Below are 25,306 nucleotides of genomic sequence, written 5' to 3'. Positions count from 1 at the left end.
TAATGTTGGTATGCATTTAAGGTAAGAAGGCAAATGGTTATATAACATAGCTCCAGTATGATACACTCCTCGTTTGCACAAGTTTGTATATACTGTATTCATGTGTAAGTTCATCTTCTGCCTAGTTTCATATGTGTGTATATCAGTTGTGTCTGAAGAGATTTTCCTTTTTTAAGATGCTCCCTTTTGTGAAAATTAGTATTTCTTATATATACAAGCAAGGCAGTGGCAATATTTTGAGAGTTTTAAAGAGGGGTCTACAGGAATCCTTGCATTTAGCTTTTTTATCACTCTAATAATCTTTTTCTCTATTTTAAATGTTTTTGTAAAATTCTTAGAATTTCCCCCCCAAAAAAATATTCCATACATAAGTAGCGACTGTATACTACAATGGTGAGCAGCTTGTATGCTGAGTGAGGATCCTAACAGCGTATGCTAGTGAATTCATTCTCTTATTTAAATTGTTTAGGTGCACCTCCCACTTCAGATCTGCCTTAACATGAATGCCTAGAAATTTTGTATGACTGACCTTCGATAGTGAAAGCAGAGTTTGCAGGATGGAGGTTTTGTGAGGAGTGGAAGTTAACTGCCATAGTTTTTTCAGCATTTATGATGAGCCTATTGGTATTACTGAACCAGTGCATTAAGGTATGCATAACTGATATTGCAGTCTCCTGCGGATTTTCCTCATTCTTTGATTTAATTAGAATAATAGTGTCATCTGCTAAGAGTACAGTGGTTCCATCATGTATTTTACTAGCTAAGTCATTTATATACAACAGAAATATGACAGGACCCTGAACTGATCCTTGTGGGACTCCATAATTGATTTTCTCCTCATCACTGTAAAAACTGGAAATTTTTTGTGTTTCACCATCCTTGTGTTTTATTTTTGTAATCTGCTGATGATTACTGAGGTATGACTGGAGCCACCTTTCAGACTGGCCTCTAATTCCATAATTACTTAATTTATGCAAGAGAATGCCATGAACAATAACACTGAAGACTTTACTTCGATCCAGAAATATCCAAGACGTGTTGCTTATCATCCACTGCTTTTAATACTTCATGTAAGAAGGCAAAATTTGCAGTCTGAATTGATTTTCCAGCTCTGAACCCATGTTGGGAGTCACTTATCAGCCTCCCTGTATTTAAGAAAACTGTTAGCCTTCCAAGGAACATTTTTCCATAATTTTGCTGAAGCCTGATAATACTGAAACTGGCCTATAATTAACAATATTTCTTTTTGCACCCTTCTTATGTAAAGTTGTTACTTTTGCAGTTTTTAGATTTTTTAGAAACACACCACTCTCAAAAGATGAATTTACTATGTCTGTTAGTGATCCCACAATAAATGTTGCACTAACTTTGATAATAGCATCTGTTATCTCATCAACATGCACTGAATATTTATTAGTTAATTCTTTTAGGATTCTTGACAGTTCCTCAGGTGTTGCTGGATACATGAATAATGTGTTTGGATGAATTTTTTGGTCTGAGTGACTGGCTGGCTGTGCGATATTAAAAAAATTATTATTGAAAGCACTATCCACATGTTTGGGGTCAGTTTATTTTTATTCATAAGCAGCTCTATATTACTGTGATTAACAGGCCTGGTTCCCAAATCTTTCCTTATAATTTGCGAGGTTGCTTTAGTTTTATTTTTGGAATTACACAATATTTTGTCATTTTTCTAGTTTTTTTGCCTTTGAAGTAACTCGTGTTAGTATTCTTTTGTATCTTTTGAAATATGTAATAATGTCAGGATTAGTATTTTGTTTGGAATACTCATAAAATCTCCTCTTATTTTGACATGATATCCTTATCCCTTTTGTAATCCACTAGTTTATTTTTTTAGTAGAGTTAAACATAATTACTTTCTTGGGAAAAGCCATTTCAAAAAATGTTTGAATCTAGCCATAAACATACCATATTTCTCATTGGTATCATTACAGTCCTCCCCATGAACCATGGACCTTGCCGTTGGTGGGGAGGCTTGCGTGCCAGGGGCAACAGTCTGGATGATTGGCTGATCTGGCCTTGTAACAATAACCAAAATGGCCTTTCTGTGCTGGTACTGCAAACGGCTGAAAGCAAGGGGGAAACTACAGCCGTAATTTTTCCCGAGGGCGTGCAGCTTTACTGTTGGTTAAGTAATGATGGCGTCCTCTTGGGTAAAATATTCCGGAGGTAAGATAGTCCCCCATTCGGATCTCCGGGCAGGGACTAATCAAGAGGACGTCGTTATCAGGAGAAAGAAAACTGGTGTTCTACGGATCGGAGCGTAGAATGTCAGATCCCTTAATCGAGCAGGTAGGTTAGAAAATTTAAAAAGGGAAATGGATAGGTTAAAGTTAGATATAGTGGGAATTAGTGAAGTTCGCTGGCACGAGGAACAAGACTTTTGGTCAGGTGAATACAGGGTTATAAATACAAAATCAAAGAGAGGTAATGCAGGAGTAGGTTTAATAATGAATATAAAAAAAAACGGAGTGCGGGTAAGGTACTACAAACAGCATAGTGAACGCATTATTGTGGCCAAGATAGACACAAAGCCCACGCCTACTACAGTAGTACAAGTTAAATGCCAACTAGCTCTGCAGATGATGAAGAAATTGATGAAATGTATGATGAGATAAAAGAAATTATTCAGATAGTGAAGGGAGATGAAAATTTAATAGTCATGGGTGACTGGATTTCGAGTGTAGGAAAAGGGAGAGAAGGAAACATAGTAGGTGAATATGGATTGGGGCTAAGAAATGAAAGAGGAAGCCGTCTGGTAGAATTTTGCACAGAGCATAACTTAATCATAGCTAACACTTGGTTCAAGAATCATGGAAGAATCCCGGAGATACTAAAAGGTATCAGATAAATTATATAATGGTAAGACAGAGATTTAGGAACCAGGTTTTAAATTGTAAGACATTTCCTGGGGCAGATGTGGATTCTGACCACAATCTATTGGTTATGAACTGCAGATTGAAACCGAAGAAACTGCAAAAAGTTGGGAATTTAAGAAGATGGGACCTGGATAAACTGAAAGAACCAGAGGTTGTGCAAAGTTTCAGGGAGAGCATAAGGGAACAATTGACAGGAATGGGGGAAAGAAATACAGTAGAAGAAGAATGGGTAGCTTTGAGGAATGAAGTAGTGAAGGCAGCAGTGGATCAAGTAGGTAAAAAGACAAGGGCCAGTAGAAATCCTTGGGTAACAGAAGAAATATTGAATTTAATTGATGAAAGGAGAAAATATAAAAATGCAGTAAATGAAGCAGGCAAAAAGGAATACAAATGACTCAAAAATGAGATCGACAGGAAGTGCAAAATGGCTAAGCAGGGATGGCTAGAGGACAAATGTAAGGATGTAGAGGCTTATCTCACTAGGGGTGAGATAGATGCTGCCTACAGGAAAATTAAAGAGACCTTTGGAGAAAAGAGAACCACTTGTATGAATATCAAGAGCTCAGATGGAAACCCAGTTCTAAACAAAGAAGGGAAAGCAGAAAGGTGGAAGGAGTATATAGAGGGTCTATACAAGGGCGATGTACTTGAGGACAATATTATAGAAATGGAAGAGAATGTAGATGAAGATGAAATGGGAGATATGATACTGTGCGAAGAGTTTGACAGAGCACTGAAAGACCTGAGCCGAAACAAGGGCCCGGGAGTAGACAACATTCCATTAGAACTACTGACGGCCTTGGGAGAGCCAGTCCTGACAAAACTCTACCATCTGGTGAGGAAGATGTATGAGACAGGTGAAGTACCCTCAGACTTCAAGAAGAATATAATAATTCCAATCCCAAAGAAATCAGGTGGTGACAGATGTGAAAATTACTGAACTATCAGTTTAATAAATCACAGCTGCAAAATACTAACGCGAATTCTTTACAGACAAATGGAAAAACTGGTAGAAGCTGACATCGGGAAGATCAGTTTGGATTCCGCAGAAATATTGGAACATGTGAGGCAATACTGACCTTACGACTTATCTTAGAAGAAAGATTAAGGAAAGGCAAACCTACGTTTCTAGCATTTGTAGACTTTGAGAAAGCTTTTGACAATGTTGACTGGAATACTCTCTTCCAAATTCTAAAGGTGGCAGGGGTAAAATACAGGGAGCAAAAGGCTGTTTACAATTTGTACAGAAACCAGATGGCAGTTATAAGGGTCGAGGGGCATGAAAGGGAAGCAGTGGTTGGGAAGGGAGTGAGACAGGGTTGTAGCCTCTCCCCGATGTTATTCAATCTGTATATTGAGCAAGCAGTAAAGGAAACAAAAGAAAAATTCGGATTAGGTATTAAAATCCATGGAGAATTAGTAAAAACTTTGAGGTTCGCCGATGACATTGTAATTCTGTCAGAGACAGCAAAGGACTTGGAAGAACAGTTGAACGGAATGGACAGTGTCTTGAAAGGAGGATATATGATGAACATCAACAACAGCAAAACGAGGATAATGGAATGTAGTTGCATTAAGTCGGGTGATGGTGAGGGAATTAGATTAGGAAATGAGACACTTAAAGTAGTAAAGGAGTTTTGCTATTTGGGGAGCAAAATAACTGATGATGGTCGAAGTAGAGAAGGTATAAAATGTAGACTGGCAATGGCAAGGAAAGCGTTTCTGAAGAAGAGAAATTTGTTAACATCGAGTATAAATTTAAGTGTCAGGAAGTCTTTTCTGAAAGTATTTGTATGGAGTGTAGCCATGTATGGAAGTGAAACATGGACGATAAATAGTTCGGACAGGAGGAGAATAGAAGCTTTCGAAATGTGGTGCTACATAAAAATGCTGAAGATTAGATGGGTACATCACATAACTAATGAGGAGGTATTGAATAGAATTGAGGAGAAGAGGAGTTTGTGGCACAACTTGACGAGAAGAAGGGACTGGTTGGTAGGACATTTTCTGGGCATCAAGGGATCACAAATTTAGCATTGGAGGGCAGCATGGAGGGTAAAAATCGTAGAGGGAGACCAAGAGATGAATACACTAAGCACATTCAGAAGGATGTAGGTTGCAGTAGGTACTGGGAGATGAAGAAACTTGCACAGGATAGGGTAGCATGGAGAGCTGCATCCAACCAGTCTCAGGACTGAAGACCACAACAACAACATCGTTACAATTATATACATCTTTCCAACTTTCACCCTTTAGGAGAGAACAAAAATATTCCACATTTTTTGTACTGAAATTCCTTACAGTGTGTCATATTCTACTGGGAACTGAGTGTCCTGAAATATTCATCACAAGAATTTGAGCATTGTGATCACTAAAACTCATGTTTAAAACTTGTATGTTATAGGCATATTTGCATGTGTTTATCAAGATCTGATCAATAATAGATGCAGAGGTTGGTGTTTCTAGAGTTGGTTCAGTTATCGTTGCACTGATGTTGAATGATTGTAGTAGATTTATGCCATCTCTAAATTTATTGGATTTTGAGAAATCAGTATTAAAGTCACCACATATAATTACATTATCTTTGAAGAGTGAATTTTTTCCAGCTGTTCCTCCATGTGATTGTAGAACATTTTTTTGTCTCCATCTGGTTACCTGTATACACAAATAGTAACTGGATTTTGCCTTGGTAGTTCGCCTATAGAGAGTTCTGTATCTTTTTCACAGGACAGTTTATGGTGTCAGTTACACTACTGAATTCAGTGTTTTCTCTAACATATACACAGGTACCCCCACAACTCGATATTTTCCTACAAAACATGTTTGCAGGTTTGAACTGAGGAATGTATGTTTGCTCTAATATATCTTATTTGAGCCGGTATTCTGTAAAGCATATCACAGAAGTATCATTTAAGTCATTTAACATTATTATGGTGATGGGATATGTTCACTGATCTTGTCATTTATTGTATCTAGACTTGCCCTTTGCAGGAGTTTACAGTATTCACTCAGTAGTGAAATTGTTCAATAACTCTCTGCCAAGACCTTCGGTTTTCCCAGTTTCCTTAATAGCTATGATCATTGCCTTTTTCAGTGTGTTGAGAATGAGGCCAGTATCAAGTACGTCTTAAAAGAAATCAGTCTTTTATTACATCAAATTATGGCCCATCATTAGTTTTGATGTTTTTCAATTTCTGGTTACTTCCTGCTCTTCAAATGATCTAGAAAATTGACTTTGTTTTTAGGTTACTCAATTTGTGTTAAAGCACTGTAGTGTGCAGTCAATCTCTACAGGTTCATGATACAGATACTATGCCCTCAGCATTATTTTCCAAACCTTCCATAGAATTGGATTACATGCCCTTAATTTTTTGAGGAGGATCTAGACTTTCATATTACAGTGCTTATAACCTAGTTACTCTGTTGTTTTCATCCACATGTCTCTGCAAGTTCTGCTGAGGGATTGTAGATGATCCTCCATTGTTTCATTATCTCCACTCTCAGTCAAATATTTATAGTGGGACTCAAATTCACTATTCCATCTTGGAATATATTATTTCTTGTAACCTCTATAAATATGTTTCTTGCTACTTATAACAGGCCCTAAAACATGCCCCAATCATATCACATCATTATTCAAATTTTGCTGCACATAACAGAGTGCTCTAATTATTTTATGGGACAAGTACGAATCTGCAGTACAGTGCACACAAAATGACTTGATTCATGTCTGCATGGGCAGCATGGCATAGCAGAAGGGGACAACAGTAGTGGTAGGTGGGGTGGGGTGGGGTGGGGGGGTTCCCACTGCAAACGGCCACTGCTTGGTAGGGGAGATGTAGTTCCTACAGCTAGCTAGTTTGCAGAGGGTCGTATTAATACACCATGACAATGCAAAAAATAAACTGACAAATACAAAAGTTCAAAATCAATAGTGTCTGACAGGAGTACAAAAAATCATTGCATAAACGACTGTAGTGTTTGTTTCTAATGAACAAAGCACGCAGTGTAGCAGTCAATGGACAACTGAGATGGCCATCTCTTGGGCATAAAAGGATAGACTCAGCACTCAGGATGAGATGTACTATATTTTACAGACTATAAGATGCACCTCTTTCATCGAAAAATTGCCTCCAAAATTCTGGTGCATCTTATACTCGAAATTAATGTAAAAATGTCCAAGATTTGATTTAAAATTCCCGCCAGTCTTAAAAATGGCTATGTATTCAATGCTGCAGGAAACCTGTCTCTATCTGGCAACATTGGATTAAACTGGCAGCAGCAGTGCACTGATGTGACACACATGAGTTGCAGGGATTCATAAGCCTGCTAACACTGTCTCCCTCCCGCCCTGCCATCACAAACCCGGAACACTGTTTAGCCTATGATGTGTCATTGCAGTCTGCAGTGCCAGTGAACTTAAATTGAAAGTGATTTGTTTTATCGATAACAGTACCATATTTTTGTTATTAGCTAGTTTTGTAATGGAGAAAAAAGTATTCACATGATGCTGGCTGTATAAATTGAAAGTAATATCATTTGCAGACGAACATGGAAACACAGCAGCTGAGCAGCATTTTGGCCCTCCATCAACAGATTGGTGGGCTAGTAAAAAGGAACTGAAAAAACTGAGGAAGACTAAATGAGCAAATGGAGACTGAATGCAAAATGGCCAAAACTAGATGATGGTTTATTGGAATGGATTCAAGAACACCGTCAAAATGTCACTGGAATTAATACAAAAATTATTCAAATACCTGCTTGTAAGCCAGCACTACAGTGGAACGTAACAGACTCTAAGGGTGGAGTTGGATGGTGCTACAGGTTTATGAAGCATCATGGACTTAGCGTGCGAACCAAAACCAAAATATCACAGAAAATTCCACAACAATAAGAATAGAATATATTGTCTTCCCATTGCTTTCTTATTCCACATTGAAAGAAAACCAGTGTGGAACTAAGCCAAGTAGCAAATATGGATGAAACTCCTATGATATTTGACGTGCCGAGTAACAGAACTGTTGCCATGAAAGGTGCTAAAACTGTAACTATAAAAACAAGTAGATACGAAAAAATGCACTACACTGTTTTCCTTTCATGTTGTGCTGACAATACTAAACCTAATCCAATGATTATTTTCAAGCACAAAACAATACCAAAACCTTCTGCAATACTGCCAGGTGTTATTGTTCATGTACATGACCAGGGTTGGATGGACAAGGCTGGTAACAAATTATGGATTAACAGTGTGAGGGGGGAAGGAAATATGCTTTATTGAAGAAGAGTTCTCTTCTTGTGTTATATCAGTTTAGTAGTCATTTGAAAAATTCTGTGAAACAGAAACTGAGACAGGGAAATACAGAGCTTGCTGTTATTCTGGAAGAGCTTACTTCACAATTGCAACTTCTTGACATCTCAATAAATAAACCATTTAAAGTGTATATGAGCGAGGACTGAAACAAATGGATGATGGATGAAACCCAATGTGAATTCAAGTGAAAGGTAACTTTAAAATGACCTACAACCAAACAAGTGTGTCAGTGGATAAAACAGTTGTGGTCTATGATGACAAGAGACATTATTGTTAAATCTTTCATGATGTGTGGCATAAGTAATGCTCTCAGTGGCCGTGAAGACCATCTTACATATGCAAAGGACAACAATGATGATGATGAAGAGGAGGAGGAGGAGGAAGAAGAAGAAGAAGAAGGAGAAAGTGCAGATGATGAGTTCAGGGATTTTAAAGGTCAGTTCGGTTTTATAAACTAAGAATTTTTTTTAGTCTGGCTTTGCAATCTGTTGTTGTTGTTGTTGTCTTCAGTCCTGAGACTGGTTTGATGCAGCTCTCCATGCTACCCTATCCAGTGCAAGTTTCTTCATCTCCTAGTACCTACTGCAACCTACATCCTTCTGAATCTGCTTAGTGTATTCATCTCTTGGTCTCTCTCTACGATTTTTACCCTCCACGCTGCCCTCCAATGCTAAATTTGTGATCCCTTGATGCCTCAGAACATGACCTACCAACCGGTCCCTTCTTCTCGTCACGTTGTGCCACAAACCCCTCTTCTCCCCTATTCTATTCAATACCTCCTCATTAGTTATGTGACCTACCCATCTAATCTTCAGCATTCTTCTGTAGCACCACATTTCGAAAGCTTCTATTCTCTTCCTGTCCAAACTATTTATCGTCCATGTTTCACTTCCATACATGGCTACACTCCATACAAATACTTTCAGAAACGACATCTATACTCGATGATAACAAATTTCTCTTCTTCAGAAACGCTTTCCTTGCCATTGCCAGTCTACATTTTATATCTTCTCTACTTCAACCATCATCAGTTATTTTGCTCCCCAAATAGCAAAACTCCTTTACTACTTTAAGTGTCTCATTTCCTAATCTAATTCCCTCACCATCACCCGACTTAATGCAACTACATTCCATTATCCTCGTTTTGCTTTTGTTGATGTTCATCTTATATCCTCCTTTCGAGACACTGTCCATTCCGTTCAACTACTCTTCCAAGTCCTTTGCTGTCTCTGACAGAATTACAATGTCATCGGCGAACCTCAAAGTTTTTATTTCTTCTCCATGGATTTTAATACCTACTCCGAATTTTTCTTTTGTTTCCTTTACTGCATATACAGATTGAATAACATTGGGGAGAGGCAACAACCCTGTCTCACTCCCTTCCCAACCACTGCTTCCCTTTCATGCCCCTCGACTCTTTCTGTACAAATTGTAAATAGCCTTTCGCTCCCTGTATTTTACCCCTGCCACCTTTAGAATTTGGAAGAGAGTATTCCAGTCAACATTCTCAAAAGCTTTCTCTAAGTCTACAAGTGCTAGAAATGTAGGTTTGCCTTTCCTTAATCTTTCTTCTAAGATAAGTCGTAAGGTCAGTATTGCCTCACGTGTTCCAATATTTCTATGGAATCCAAACTGATCTTCCCGAGGTCAGCTTCTACCAGTTTTTCCATTCGTCTGTAACGAATTCTTGTTAGTATTTTGCAGCTGTGACTTATTAAACTGATAGTTCGGTAATTTTCACATCTGTCACCACCTGCTTTCTTTGGGATTGGAATTATTATATTCTTCTTGAAGTCTGAGGGTACTTCGCCTGTCTCATACATCTTCCTCACCAGATGGTAGAGTTTTGTCAGGACTGGCTCTCCCAAGGCCGTCAGTAGTTCTAATGGAATGTTGTCTACTCCCGGGGCCTTGTTTCGGCTCAGGTCTTTCAGTGCTCTGTCAAACTCTTCATGCAGTATCGTATCTCCCATTTCATCTTCATCTACATTCTCTTCCATTTCTATAATATTGTCCTCAAGTACATCACCCTTGTATAGACCCTCTATATACTCCTTCCACCTTTCTGCTTTCCCTTCTTTGTTTAGAACTGGGTTTCCATCTGAGCTCTTGATATTCATACAAGTGGTTCTCTTTTCTCCAAAGGTCTCTTTAATTTTCCTGTAGGCAGTATCTATCTCACCCCTAGTGAGATAAGCCTCAACATCCTTACATTTATCCTCTCGCCATCCCTCCTTAGCCATTTTGCACTTCCTGTCGATCTCATTTTTGAGATGTTTGTATTCCTTTTTGCCTGCTTCATTTACTGTGTTTTTATGTTTCCTCCTTTCGTCAATTAAATTCAATATTTCTTCTGTTACCCAAGGATTTCTACTAACCCTTGTCTATTTACCTACTTGATCCTCTGGTGCCTTCACTACTTCATCCCTCAGAGCTACCCATTCTTCTTCTACTGTACTTCATTCCCCCACTGCTGTCAATTGTTTCCTTATGCTCTCCCTGAAACTCTGCACAACCTCTGGTTTAGTCAGTTTATCCAGGTCACATCTCCTTAAATTCCCACCTTTTTGCAGTTTCTTCAATTTTAATCTACAGTTCATAACCAATAGATTGTGGTCAGAGTCCACATCTGCACTTGGAAATGTCTTACAACTTAAAACCTGGTTCCTACATCTCTGTCTTACCATTATATAACCTATCTGATACCTTTTCGTATCTCAGGGATTCTTCCATGTATACAACCTTCTTTTATGATTCTTGAACCAAGTGTTAGCTATGAATAAGTTATGCTCTGTGCAAAATTCTACCAGACGGCTTCCTCTTTCATTTCTTAGCCCCAATCCATATTCACCTACTATGTTTCCTTCTCTCCCTTTTCCTACACTCGAATTCCAGTCACCCATGACTATTAAATTTTCGTCTCCCTTCACTATCTGAATAATTTCTTTTATCTCATCATCATACATTTCATCAATTTATTCATCATCTGCAGAGCTAGTTGGCATTTAACTTGTACTACTGTAGTAGGCGTGGGCTTTGTGTCTATCTTGGCCACAATAATGCATTCACTATGCTGTTTGTAGTACCTTACCCGCACTCCTATTTTTTTATTCATTATTAATCCTACTCCTGCATTACCCCTATTTGATTTTGTATTTATAACCCTGTATTGATCTGACCAAAAGTCTTGTTCCTCCTGCCAGCAAACTTCACTAATTCCCACTATATCTAACTTTAACCTATCCATTTCCCTTTTTAAATTTTCTAACCTACCTGCTCGATTAAGGGATCTGACATTCCACGCGCCGATCCGTAGAACACCAGTTTTCTTTCTCCTGATAACAACGTCCTCTTGAGTAGTCCCCGCCCGGAGATCCAAATGGGGGACTATTTTACCTCCGAAATCTTTTACCCAAGAGCACGCCATCATCATTTAACCATACAGTAAAGCTGCATGCCCTCGGGAAAAATTACGGCTGTAGTTTCCCCTTGCTTTCAGCTGTTTGCAGTACCAGCACAGAAGGGCCGTTTTGGTTATTCTTACAACGCCAGATCAGTCAATCATCCAGACTGTTGCCCGTGCAACTACTGAAAAGGCTGTTGCCCCTCTTCAGGAACCACACATTTGTCTGGCCTCTCAACAGATACCCCTCCGTTGTGGTTGCACCTACGGTATGGCCATTTGTATCGCTGAGGCACGCAAGCCTCCCCACCAGCGGCAAGGTCCATGGTTCATGGGGGGGACTTTGCAATCTAATAATTAAAACTATAAAAATGTTCTTTTTTTAAAGAAAGTGCTTAAAAATTAAGATACGCCTTATAGTCCGTAAAATACAGTACTTCTGTGCATGGGCGAATTTATTTTGTGCGAGCTGTAACTGGTATCGAGTTGCAAGAGTAGACTTCCACAATCATTGTCTTCGTCATTAACGCCTTTGTTAGTATGTGACTGGATCAGAATACTGTGCTTTGCAAGTGGCCTTCATCAGGTGGTATATTTATTACCATGATATTGCCCAATTCAGATCCTATATTTAGTGTTACTTCATCCAACTCTTAGTGGTAGTTTGTCAAGAATGCCACTGAACTTAATTTTTGATTGGAAGGCATTTGTGAGGTTGTGGGGATTGATGTCTTTTATTAATGGTAGTTGTTATTCAAATTCCTGTTGGCTAGAATTGATGAATGAAGCAGACAAGCCATTAGTGAAACAGGACTGCTTCCATAGTACCCAGAGATGGCCAATACAACACTGCATGGTATCCACCTTAGGCCTCCATGTTTATTCTCATGCCTGTTGGGGCACCTTCACATGCATTATCATCCCATAAGGCAGCTACTGCTGGTATCAAAGACATAGTGAACTTGTATCCATTCTCACCATCCATGTTAGCAAGTTGCCTCAGAATCTCAATCGTTTCTTGAATCTGTCTCTGTTTGATGATTCAGACAGTAAAATGGGCTCTCATTGTATTGGCTGCCTGATGTTTCTGCCGTAATGGCTAACAGCACTCCTGTGACTGTCCCATTTGCTGCAGTAAACAGTGAGAGCATTAATTCATTAGTGTGCTTGTTGGTGCCCCTCGTTTGTCAGTATCAGGTAACACAAAATAAAAACTACTGTAAATAGAGACCAAATCCCACTTCACCACACCTGTAATCTAAGCAGAAGTCAAATTCAGTGATGTTCTTCACATACTGATTCTAACAAGGGAAACTCCCCATCGGAACCCCCTTCAGATTTAGTGGTAAGAAGGTCCAGTGGATAGCTCGTCAGAAACAGAACACAGATCAAGCATGAAAACAGGAAGAAGGTGTACTGGACTGTGAAAAAAAAAAAAGTAAAATAGAAACAGTGAATGGTCCAAGAACAAGAAGTGCAGTATAGAGTTGCCAGGCAGAGAAATGAAGTCGTGGTTACATTATTTGACTGCGAAGTAGTTGAGCATGTTTAAACCTTCCTTGTGCCTTCTTCTTCATGTTTCTACCCCTCCCTTTGTTAAAAATTTGTGGCTGTGTTGTGGCGTAATGTCCATTTGCAACAGTGAAGTGTAAACTACGAATCTATGATGCCAGTTGATTGTGCACAATTACTCTATTTGCAGCCAAAAGGAAGTGGCTTTCCAACAGGAACTGCAAATGTTTGATGACAATGTGACAAATCAACTGACTCCTCCACAGGAAAACACGTCTGGCGTGTCATATACAGCATTAGTGACAGTAAGTGTGTCATATGATAGGAACCTCTTATTATCGATGCACCTAATTTGAATGACTGGTAAGTGAGTGAGATGTGCCTCCTTGCTTGATATAGGTGTGAATGTGGTCACTCCCAAGGAAATTCTGGACTCGCATTCGGGAGGACGACGGTTCAATCCCGCGTCCGGCCATCCTGATTTAGGTTTTCCGTGATTTCCCTAAATCTCCCCAGGCAAATGCCGGGATGGTTCCTCTGAAAGGGCACAGCTGACTTCCTTCCCCATCCTTCCCTAATCCGATGAGACCGATGACCATGCTGTCTGGTCTCCTTCCCCAAACCTACCTACCCAAGGAAATTATGGAAACATAATAGTTTTTCACAGAAGCTGCAGCAAATAAATGCAACAGTTTCACAATAACACAGTTTCTCTATGCCCTGTCAAAACATATGTTTTTATCATTTTTGAACTTGCATTCCACTTTGGAAGTTTTGATTCTTGAATTCCTTTGTTGTACCATAATTGACAACCATTTATTTGTTGTTTTCATTCCTGTGAGATGTCTATGTGGTATCTTGCCTGTTGTCACTATTCATCACATTTACAGGCAACTGTAATGTATTCTTACCACATGACTCATATCCTATAATCAATGTGCAGTATGACAACTGCCAAAAACATTTCAATGACTGGACGGACAGTTCATAATGTAGTGAAAAATAATAATGTAATAGTAATAATAATAATAAAACCCGTGGAGGCCCAGGAAAAGAATAGGCCTCTGGTATGTTCTGCCAGTCGTAAAAGGCGACGAAAAGAACAAACCACTAATAGGGCTAACCCCCCCTTTTAGTGTGATTAGTTGGTTCAGGACAGAACTAATGAAGCCTTGGACAAGCGCTGTCATAGTTGGGGACGACGCTTGAACCCTATGCCCATCCACAATGGTAACGACACTGCTAGCCACACAGAAAATTATTTAAATCCAAATAGAGGTGTTTTGCAGGATATGCTTCCTGCGACCACTCTAGAAGGAAAACAAAGACAGAGGATGAGATAGTCAGATGAAGTTAACCGACACTTCATGTTCTGTTATTACCAAGCAACAAACTTAGGAACCAACACAACTGGATACAGATCACAAGTATACACAACATTCATTACCAGATACCCAGATTAAAATTTTTAACAGAACAACAATTAGCCGATCAGATCCGTGTAATAATCAAAAATAACAGGATACCCCAGTCAGAATTAGAAAACATCAAACAACAAGTACAAAAAATACTGGAACAAAATAATGTGCAGTCAGAAGAAGAAGAAATTACAGTAATGGACTCAAACATCCCAGAGCAAACAAACAAAGAACAACGCTTCAATTAAACAATCAGAGGAAAACGAAATCTTAAGACAGCCAACAGAACAAGCACAAATAGAACACGAAGTGACACACATGTTAGATATAGAAGAAAAATTTCAGCTGACATATATAGAATACAAAGACACAAATACAGACATTAGACCATTCTTGCATAAACCACCAAATAACCCACAAGTTGAAACAACAATAACAACTATCAACACAATCATACACAACAAAATAAATGAAAATACAACTATGGAAGAGTTACAACTACTGGTTTATATAGGAGCACTCACTACACTAAATATACACACTAGGCAGAGATCAGAACCAACCAACACACAGAAGAAACCCACAAAACCAGCATGGCAACACAGGCTACAGATCAGAATAGAAAAACTGAGAAAAGACATCGGACAGCTAACACAATTTATAGAAATGAAATATCAGACAAAAAACGAAAAAGGTTAGGTAAAATCTCACAACAAGAAGTGATAGAGCAATTAGATGAAAAGAAGCAGAAATTACAAGCATTGGCCAAACGACTTAGAAGATACAAAAAAAGTGAAAATAGAAGGAAACAAACACAAACCAAAAGAAATTTTACCAGACAATAGATAACACACACATTAAAATAGACAATCCACCAAACATAACAGACATGGAACACTTCTGGAGCAACATATGGTCAAACCCGGTACAGCATAACAGGCATGCACGGTGGATACAAGCAGAAACAGACACATACAAGATGATACCACAAATGCCTGAAGTGATAATTTTGCAACATGAAGTCACCCAAGCAATTAATTCTACTCGCAATTGGAAAGCCCCTGGAAAAGATAAAATAGCAAATTTCTGGCTAAAGAAGTTCACCTCAACACATTCACATCTAACTAAATTATTTAACAGTTACATTGCAGACCCATACACATTTCCTGATACACTTACACACGGAATAACTTATCTGAAACCTAAAGATCAAGCAGACACAGCACACCCAGCTAAATATCGCCCCATAACATGCCTACCAACAATATACATTAACTTCAGTCATTACACAGAATTTAATGACATATACAACACAGAACAAAATTATAAATGAAGAACAAAAAGGCTGTTGCAAAGGAGCACGAGGATGTAAAGAGCACCTGATAATAGATGCAGAGGTGACATATCAAGCCAAAACTATACAAAGGTCGCTACACTACGCATACATTGATTACCAAAAAGCTTTTGATAGCGTACCCTGTTCATGGTTACTACAAATATTGAAAATATACAAAGTAGATCCTAAATTGATACAGTTCCTAAACATAGTAATGAAAAATTGGAAAACCACACTTAATATCCAAACAAATTCAAATAATATCACATCACAACCAATACAGATTAAGCGTGGAATATACCAAGGAGACTCATTAAGTCCTTTCTGGTTCTGCCTTGCTCTGAACCCACTATCCAACACGCTAAATAATACAAATTATGGATACAATATTACTGGAACATACCAACACAAAATCACACATTTGCTATACATGGATGATCTAAACCTACTGGGAGCAACAAATCAACAACTCAACCAATTACTAAAAATAACAGAAGTATTCAGCAATGATGTAAATATGGCTTTTGGAACAGACAAATGTAAGAAAAATAGCATAGTCAAGGGAAAACACACTAAACAAGAAGATCACATATTGGATAACCACAGCGACTGCATAGAAGCGATGGAAAAAACAGATGCGTATAAATATCTAGGCTACAGACAAAAAGTAGGAATAGATAATACAAACATTAAAGAAGAACTAAAAGAAAAATATAGACAAAGACTAACAAAAATACTGAAAACAGAATTGACAGCAAGAAACAAGACAAAAGCTATAAATACTTGTGCTATACCAATATTGACCTACTCATTTGGAGTAGTGAAATGGAGTAACACAGACCTAGAAGCACTCAATACACTTACACGATCACAATGCCACAAATATAGAATACATCACATACATTCAGCAACAGAAAGATTCACATTAAGCAGAAAGGAAGGAGGAAGGGGATTCCAGATATTGCAGCAAGCATATTATTAAAGATCCCAATACCACAACAGATAAATGCAGACTTTGCAAACAACAAATAGAAACAGTAGATCACATCACAAGCGGATGTACAATACTAGCAAGTACAGAATACCCCAGAAGTCATGACAATGTAGCAAAAATAAGACATCAACAACTTGCCATACAACATAAACTAATAAAACAACATGTTCCCACATACAAATATGCACCACAAAATGTACTGGAGAATGATGAATACAAATTATACTGGAACAGAACCATTATAACAGATAAAACAACACCACATAACAAACCTGATGTCATACTCACCAATAAAAAGAAGAAATAAAACAACTAATCGAAATATCCATACCCAATACAACAAATATACAGAAGAAAACAGGAGAAAAAATTGGAAAATACATCCAACTGGTTGAGGAAGTCAAGGACATGTGGCATCAGGATAAAGTTGACATTATACCAATTATACTATCAACTACAGGAGTCATACCACACAATATCCACCAGTACATCAACGCAATACAGCTACATCCAAACTTATATATACAACTACAGAAATCTGTAAGTATTGATACATGTTCAATTACCTGAAAGTTCCTAAATGCAATGTAACATATACCATACAGTTAAAAGGAAGTCACGCTTGATCAAGGTCCGCATCACTTTCCATTTTTAACCAGACAGAACGTCTGAGAAAGGAAAGAATAATAATAATAATCAGAACCCGCAAAGGTGTCTTTGAATCAGATCATCATCATCTTCTCCAAATAAAAACAAAATTCCAACCCAACAGAATGCTAAAAAGGCCACCCAAAAGTACCAAACCAGATCCGGAATATCTGCAACTGAACAAAGAAAAAATCATCATGCAAATTAATCAGGAAAAATCAACTGACTGGAAGAAACTAACAGAGAAAATTCAGGAAGCCCTCAAATTAGGACAACCCCCTCGCAACACAAAACATCGCTGGTGGAATGCAACCTGTGATGAGGCAGTTGACAACCGAATAACAGCATGGAAAAAATTTAGCAGTCACAAAACTGAAGAAAGCTGGGAGAACTTTCTTAAAACCCAAAAACAAACCTCAAAAATAATTAGAAAAGAAAAACGGGGATATGACAACAACAGACTCTCTGAAATCCAGCAGGATTTCATCAAAAATAATACAAGAAATTTTTATAAGACTTTCAGAGAAAACTTACAGGGATACCAAGCGCCTAGCTTGTGCTTCAAGAAACCCGATGGCTCTTTGGAAACCAACACGAAAAATAACTGCAAAATCTTAGCCCAATATTTCAGTTCCCTCCTCAACTGCGAACCACCCCAAGAAAAACTTGTCTTCTCTTCTCCAGTATTCACACACCCAGACTCACATGCCCCGGATCTTGAAGAAATTATGGAGATAGTCAAGCAGCTGAAAAATAACAAAGCACCAGGAGAAGATGGGATCATTGCTGAGTTCTGGAAACTAAACGATCCTATACTTATGCAGAAATTACACCATATAATATCAGACATATGGATAACGGAGCAGATACCAGAGGACTGGAAATGCGCTCTAATTCACCCGCTACACAAAAAGGGCGACAAGACAGACATGAACAATTACAGAGGAATTTCCCTGCTCCCAGTCGCTTACAAAATCCTTTCCAAAGCGCTTTTAAACAGGATAGAATCCCAAGCAGATACACTAATTGGTGAATACCAGGCCGGATTCAGAAAAGGATGGTCATATGCGGAACAGATCTGGTGCTTAAAGACAATATTACAAATGAGGAAATGCAGAAACACAGTAGTTACATTCATCGACTTCAGGAAAGCATATGATTCAATGGACCGTGGAACCCTGTTTAAAATCATGGAAGAATTTGGGATCGACCGAAAGACACGAAAAATCACAGAACAGACACTTACAGGAACAACGGCCAAAGTGAAATTCATGGGCGAAGTATCAGAACCCTTCGAAATCAAATCTGGAGTCCGACAGGGGGACGGACTATCCCCAATCCTTTTCAATATTGTTCTAGAAAAGATAATCAGGGAATGGGAACCTCACGTAAAGGGTATCCAAATTGGTATCAAGAAAGAGAACTGAATTAAAGTCAAGTGCCTTGCTTTCGCTGACGATATTGCAATTATCACCAATAACAGAACAGAAGCGATTCACACAGTGGAAAAACTACATGAAATTTCACAAAAAACCGGACTACAGATATCTTATGAAAAAACCCAATATATGGAAAGGCAGCCAGAAAATAAATCCCCTTTAATAACAAAATATGGTAAAATTGCACAAGTCTGCCATTTTAAATACCTTGGTGAAACTATACAGTCCTCAGGATTAAACCGAATTGCCAATGAACAAAGAATCACCAAGCTCCAGAAAGCCTACAAGCTAACATGGACGCATTACGACAAGAAGTGCATTTCGACAGACGCAAAATTAAGGCACTATACAACAGTGATTCTTCCAGAAGCAATCTATGCAGCTGAAACAATGGTGATTGATGGTCATTCTAAAATTAAGGAAATAGAAAAGCAGGAAAGAAAAATTCTCAGGAAGATTTACGGTCCAATCAACAAAAATGGCATTTGGATGAAGAGACCACAAAACAAGCTCTATAGAAAGATCAAAATAGTAACAGATGAAATCAGAAAGCGCCGAGCCAAATTTTATACACACATCTATAGGATGGAAGACTCCAGAACAGCAAAGAAATTATTCAATATTATAACAAGGAGTAAATGTGGCACGGAATGGCTGAAAGAAGTCCAGAGGGATCTACAGCAGATCAACATAGAACATCGCATCAGCCTGGTAAAAAATGGACAGAGGAATGGAAGAAGCATTCTGAGAGGATGAGGAGGTTTTGGGAAGCAAAGAAGAAAAACATCCGAAGATGAAATTATGAATTCAAGTTCAATCGCTCTCCTAAAGGGGAACAATCGTTATAATAATAATAATAATATGAACTGCATAAGGGAGTTTTGAACACGGCTCGCCTGCTTGCCAGTCCAACACCAGGACCACTTATCCATTATGCCTTTGCTGTTTCAGGCTGCTCTTTATTGCACTTCTTGTTCTTGGACTGTTCACTGTTTCTATTTTGCTTTTTTTTCAGTTCTGTACACCTTCTTCCTATTTTCATGCTTGACCTGTGTTCGGTTTTTGACAGGCTATTCACTGGGCCATCTTACCACTAAATCTGAAGGGGTGCGATGGGGAGTTTCCCTTGTACAAGAATAATACACTCCTGGAAATGGAAAAAAGAACACATTGACACCGGTGTGTCAGACCCACCATACTTGCTCCGGACACTGCGAGAGGGCTGTACAAGCAATGATCACACGCACGGCACAGCGGACACACCAGGAACCGCGGTGTTGGCCGTCGAATGGCGCTAGCTGCGCAGCATTTGTGCACCGCCGCCGTCAGTGTCAGCCAGTTTGCCGTGGCATACGGAGCTCCATCGCAGTCTTTAACACTGGTAGCATGCCGCGACAGCGTGGACGTGAACCGTATGTGCAGTTGACGGACTTTGAGCGAGGGCGTATAGTGGGCATGCGGGAGGCCGGGTGGACGTACTGCCGAATTGCTCAACACGTGGGGCGTGAGGTCTCCACAGTACATCGATGTTGTCGCCAGTGGTCGGCGGAAGGTGCACGTGCCCGTCGACCTGGGACCGGACCGCAGCGACGCACGGATACACGCCAAGACCGTAGGATCCTACTCAGTGCCGTAGGGGACCGCACCGCCACTTCCCAGCAAATTAGGGACACTGTTGCTCCCGGGGTATCGGCGAGGACCATTCGCAACCGTCTCCATGAAGCTGGGCTACGGTCCCGCACACAGTTAGGCCGTCTTCCGCTCACGCCCCAACATCATGCAGCCCGCCTCCAGTGGTGTCGCGACAGGCGTGAATGGAGGGACGAATGGAGATGTGTCGTCTTCAGCGATGAGAGTCGCTTCTGCCTTGGTGCCAATGATGGTCGTATGCGTGTTTGGCGCCATGCAGGTGAGCGCCACAATCAGGACTGCATACGACCGAGGCACACAGGGCCAACACCCGGCATCATGGTGTGGGGAGCGATCTCCTACACTGGCCGTACACCACTGGTGATCGTCGAGGGGACACTGAATAGTGCACGGTACATCCAAACCGTCATCGAACCCATCGTTCTACCATTCCTAGACTGGCAAGGGAACTTGCTGTTCCAACAGGACAATGCACGTCCGCATGTATCCCCTGCCACCCAACGTGCTCTAGAAGGTGTAAGTCAACTACCCTGGCCAGCAAGATCTCCGGATCTGTCCCCCATTGAGCATGTTTGGGACTGGATGGAGCGTCGTCTCACGCGGTCTGCACGTCCAGCATGAACGCTGGTCCAACTGACACGCCAGGTGGAAATGGCATGGCAAGCCGTTCCACAGGACTACATCCAGCATCTCTACGATCGTCTCCATGGGAGAATAGCAGCCTGCATTGCTGCGAAAGTGGATATACACTGTACTAGTGCCGACATTGTGCATGCTCTGTTGCCTGTGTCTATGTGCCTGTGGTTCTGTCAGTGTGATCATGTGATGTATCTGACCCCAGGAATGTGTCAATAAAGTTTCCCCTTCCTGGGACAATGAATTCACGGTGTTCTTATTTCAATTCCCAGGAGTGTAAAATAATGCTATATAAGATATGAATATGGCACTAGCGCAACAGCTGATACATACTAGTGAATGCCAGTCCAACAGTGGGTGGCAAGATGTCTTTATAACAGTGATGATGCTGTCACATACTTGGAAAAGTTTTTTTGAAAATATTATACACTTAGGTTTTGGTTTTGTTCCTTCATTTCACCATTTTTAGTAAAAAAATAAACTGCCTCTTTCATTTTAATGGTGTTTGCTATTTATCCTTTAATAAACCAGAGAAATTTGGGGACATTACTTACATATCTAACGCAAGTGCTCTTCAATTTGGCTGTCTCAACAGTTTTGCTACTGCATTAGTTGATGTAATATTATGTCACATAAAATGAAACAGTTTAAACATGCTCCAATCTTCAAAACAGTTGATACAATATTGAAAATATATTGTTCTCCCCAGTATACCTCAAATGAATATTAGAGGCACATATGTAGAGGATCCAGCACTAACACAAAAGATATTTAAAGTTACCGGTTACTGTCCCTTCTCCTGTTGCACTTGTATGTACTGTGCAGAATGTCTGCTATATTATTGAATTATTTTACTTCAAATTGAAACAGAATTTGAGGAATTAAGATCAATTTTTAATTTGTATTTGTTAACAGAACAACTAGAGTAGTGATGGTACATAAAATTGAGAAAACATATATCAATTTTGTAGCTGCTGGAACTTTAAAGAAAGTAGCATTTAGAAACCGATTTAAAAGATAAAAAATAAAATAAAGCAAAAGATTCATTTTTTAATTTTCTGTATGTATGTCTGTCAGCTGGCTTTGGATTTGATTGTTTCAATAATTAATAATTAAACATAGAAAGATACTGTATTCTGATGAGTTAATTGTGATTTTAAACAGTACCATTCTTTATAACAGAATTCACATTCAAGCCAGTAACACCATCACCTGATGCAACAAGACAGTGGAGAAATCCTCTTGTGAAACGACAAAGAAAATAGAATTAAAATGTGGACTCTTTTGACACTGGATATGAGGATGCAATGAAGACAAGTATTATTTTATATAAATTTGGACTTATTTCCATTTGAAGACCAGTGTGTGTTGTATTTCATACCTTAATTTGTGGCATGTATACAGTTTTATTAAGTAGAATTTGCACAATGACTCTTTATCAATAACAAATTTGAACGAATCACTCACATCACACCACTTCATTGTAGCTTACTAGTAATTTTTTCGTCTTTTTAAGGACAATGCATATTTTGTGGCAACTGTTGCAGTTGGGCTGTTTTCTCTAATTTACATTTAAAACCATTAAAAGTAATATATTAACATAGCACAGAGAAAATGTGGAAGAACGAAATAAAATCAATTTTGTGCTGTAAAAATAATATATTTTCTTGTGGATACAAAAATATGCACTGCCATTGTGATTTTTTATTATTTATTTCATACGAATAATTTGAAAGACCTGTTGAAAGTGGATAAACTTTGTATAAATATTTCTACAATTGTGTAGCTCATTGGATTTCATCACAATAAATACTTTCTGCATTGAGCACTACACACAACCTTGTCTACATTCTTGACATGTGTCTTCTTGAATACCAGAGAGCAACCTTACAGTAATTAACTGATATTCTTTAATTATCAACAGAACTTTTATGTTTCTATTAGTCTTCACGTCTTTGGTATTTTTAATGGTGTTATATGTACCTCATTAAGAAGATCAGAGACTTGCTGTTCCCAACGTTTCTCAAAATATATGTTCAGCAAAAAATCACTTGTCAAACCTGTTTTAATTGCCCAAGGTAAGTAATATTGCACGTACTTCTTCCTTTGCCTGAAAATGAAAAATAACTCTTTATGTTGTGTGATGAGCATATATAACAATTGTGCATGCAAATCAGACACATATAAATTTATAATTCTATGAGAAAATTTATTGGAACAGCTTTTCTCTTGTAGGCGGAGAGAAAACCATTGCAAATGATGGTGCACAAGGTAAAACATTGATGTTGGTAGTGTGCAGCAATGTCTTAAGAGATTAAAAATTGAGGTGTGTCATAATTTTCCCCCAAGCACATTACTTTACGAAGCAGACATGAAGTACCAAACTTCTAGAAATTCTTCAATGTCAGCCAACTGTTTAAAATGTAAGGAAGTTATGGTGAAATCTCAGTAGGCTACATAGTTCCCACATTAATCACTTCTCAAGATAAATGTACTTTGCATGAGCTGTGAATTGGCACATAAATGAAATACATTGCATCATTTATCAGCATATAATGTTTCTGGAGCAGTAGGATGCGATCCTGAATAATTAAGTTTCACTACCATAATTTCAGAATACTGAAAATAATATCTCAATTTTAAGGGCCCCAGTCCACTATAGCTTAATTTATAAGTGTAACAACAAAACAGTCAATTATTGATAAATTTATTTAACTGAATAGATAAAAAATGTAGTAACCAAGCGGCGGCAGAACACACACATAAAAGACTGTTGTGATTGGCAAGCTTTGTGGAGCCAGTGGCTCCTTCTTCAGGCAAAAGGATTGAAGGGGAAGGAAGAAGGGTGAAGGAAAAGGACTGCAGAGGTCTAGGAAAAGGGGTAGATATTGGGAAAGTCGTCCAGAACCGCGGGTCATGGGAGACTTAATGTACGGGATGAGAAGGAAAGACTGTTTGTCGAGGACTGCATCGGACGAGATTTGAAAACCCCAAACAGTCAGTTCTGTCGATGATGCTACAAATGATTGGCAGTCTCTACTACTTCAGCTAGCTGTGCAAAACCAGAGAGAATATCTTCTAATTCAAAGCGACACACGTAGTTAGTACCGATATGAGCCACCATCTGCAGTTGGCTGCACCCTGTGTTCTTCATAGCATCTGGAAGCACCCGTTCAACATCTAGAATAACTCCTTCCGATATGCACACAGAGTGATCATTGGATTTCTTCCCCTACTTCACAGCCTTAGCCTTAAGGGGCCCCATTATACATCTAACATTGGAGCTTCCAACTTCCCGTAATCTCAGCCTCTGTGAATGCCCAGACCTTGCAGGTTGAGAAGATTCCTTTGGAACAGAGCGAGCAACTTCATCTGGCTCAGGTACTTTGTCAGCCACAGATAGCATCTGAAATTGTTCGTCAGACAAACTGGGGAGGCTCTGCCTTTGGTCCCTTCGAAATTCTTTCACTGTCGGCCACACCTTTGAACAACCTCGCACTCAGCCACGGGCAGTACCTGGGGCAGCCACAGTAATTGAGACTATACTCAAAACTTGAAGACATTAGTATGAAAAGGGAAGAGAAAGAAGATGAGATGGGGGACATGATGATATAAAAAGCAGTGAAAGACGTAAGTTGAAACAAGGCATCTGGAGTAGTCAATGTTACCTCAGAATTATTTAATCCTTAGAAAACATACCATGACAAAATTATTCCATCTAATATGCAAGATACACATGAGCCAGGTGAAATATCCTCAGACTTCATGAAGAACGTAATAATTCTTACTTCAAAGAAAACAGGTGCTGACAGGTGTGAATACTGCTGAACCGTTAGTTTAATAAGTCACTGATGCAAAATAGTAACTCAGAGTATGTACAGGAGACTGGAACCGTTAGAAGAAGCTGCGCTTGAGGAAGATCAGTTTGGGTTACAGAGAAATGCAGGAATACAAGAGATAGTGCTGACCCTATCACTTGCCTTATGAGGTAAATTGAAAAAAGGCAAACATATGTTGTAGCATTTGTTGATTTACAGAAAACTTTTGACAATGTTGGTT

The 25,306-nt window shown here is 39.0% G+C and overlaps 2 protein-coding genes across 5 annotated transcripts in view; one reads left to right on the top strand and one right to left on the bottom strand.

Moving 5' to 3' along the window:
* Positions 1-23,070, top strand: part of LOC124713151 (E3 ubiquitin-protein ligase CCNB1IP1-like) — a 212,690-nt gene extending 189,620 nt beyond the window's left edge. Inside the window, exons 6-7 of one of the 4 annotated variants that reach the window (XR_007005631.1) lie at positions 13,317-13,431; positions 22,430-23,070. Coding sequence is in view for 3 of the 4 variants with exons in the window: in XM_047242929.1 (XP_047098885.1) it covers positions 22,430-22,512 (83 nt within the window). In the remaining variant the exon portion in view is untranslated. The remainder of the gene's footprint in view (positions 1-13,316; positions 13,432-22,429) is intronic. The other 3 variants (XM_047242929.1, XM_047242928.1, XM_047242927.1) reach the window with 3 other exon arrangements.
* LOC124713135 (ubiquinone biosynthesis protein COQ4 homolog, mitochondrial) overlaps positions 22,891-25,306 on the bottom strand; it is a 117,788-nt gene continuing 115,372 nt past the window's right edge. The window contains exon 6 of the mRNA XM_047242926.1: positions 22,891-23,357. Coding sequence (XP_047098882.1) covers positions 23,195-23,357 — 163 coding nt within the window. The 3' untranslated portion in view covers positions 22,891-23,194. The remainder of the gene's footprint in view (positions 23,358-25,306) is intronic.

This window comes from Schistocerca piceifrons, chromosome 1 (genome assembly GCF_021461385.2).
Source record: "Schistocerca piceifrons isolate TAMUIC-IGC-003096 chromosome 1, iqSchPice1.1, whole genome shotgun sequence".
Taxonomy (NCBI): Eukaryota; Metazoa; Arthropoda; class Insecta; order Orthoptera; family Acrididae; genus Schistocerca; species Schistocerca piceifrons.
This window is presented reverse-complemented; position numbering and strand designations above follow the sequence as displayed.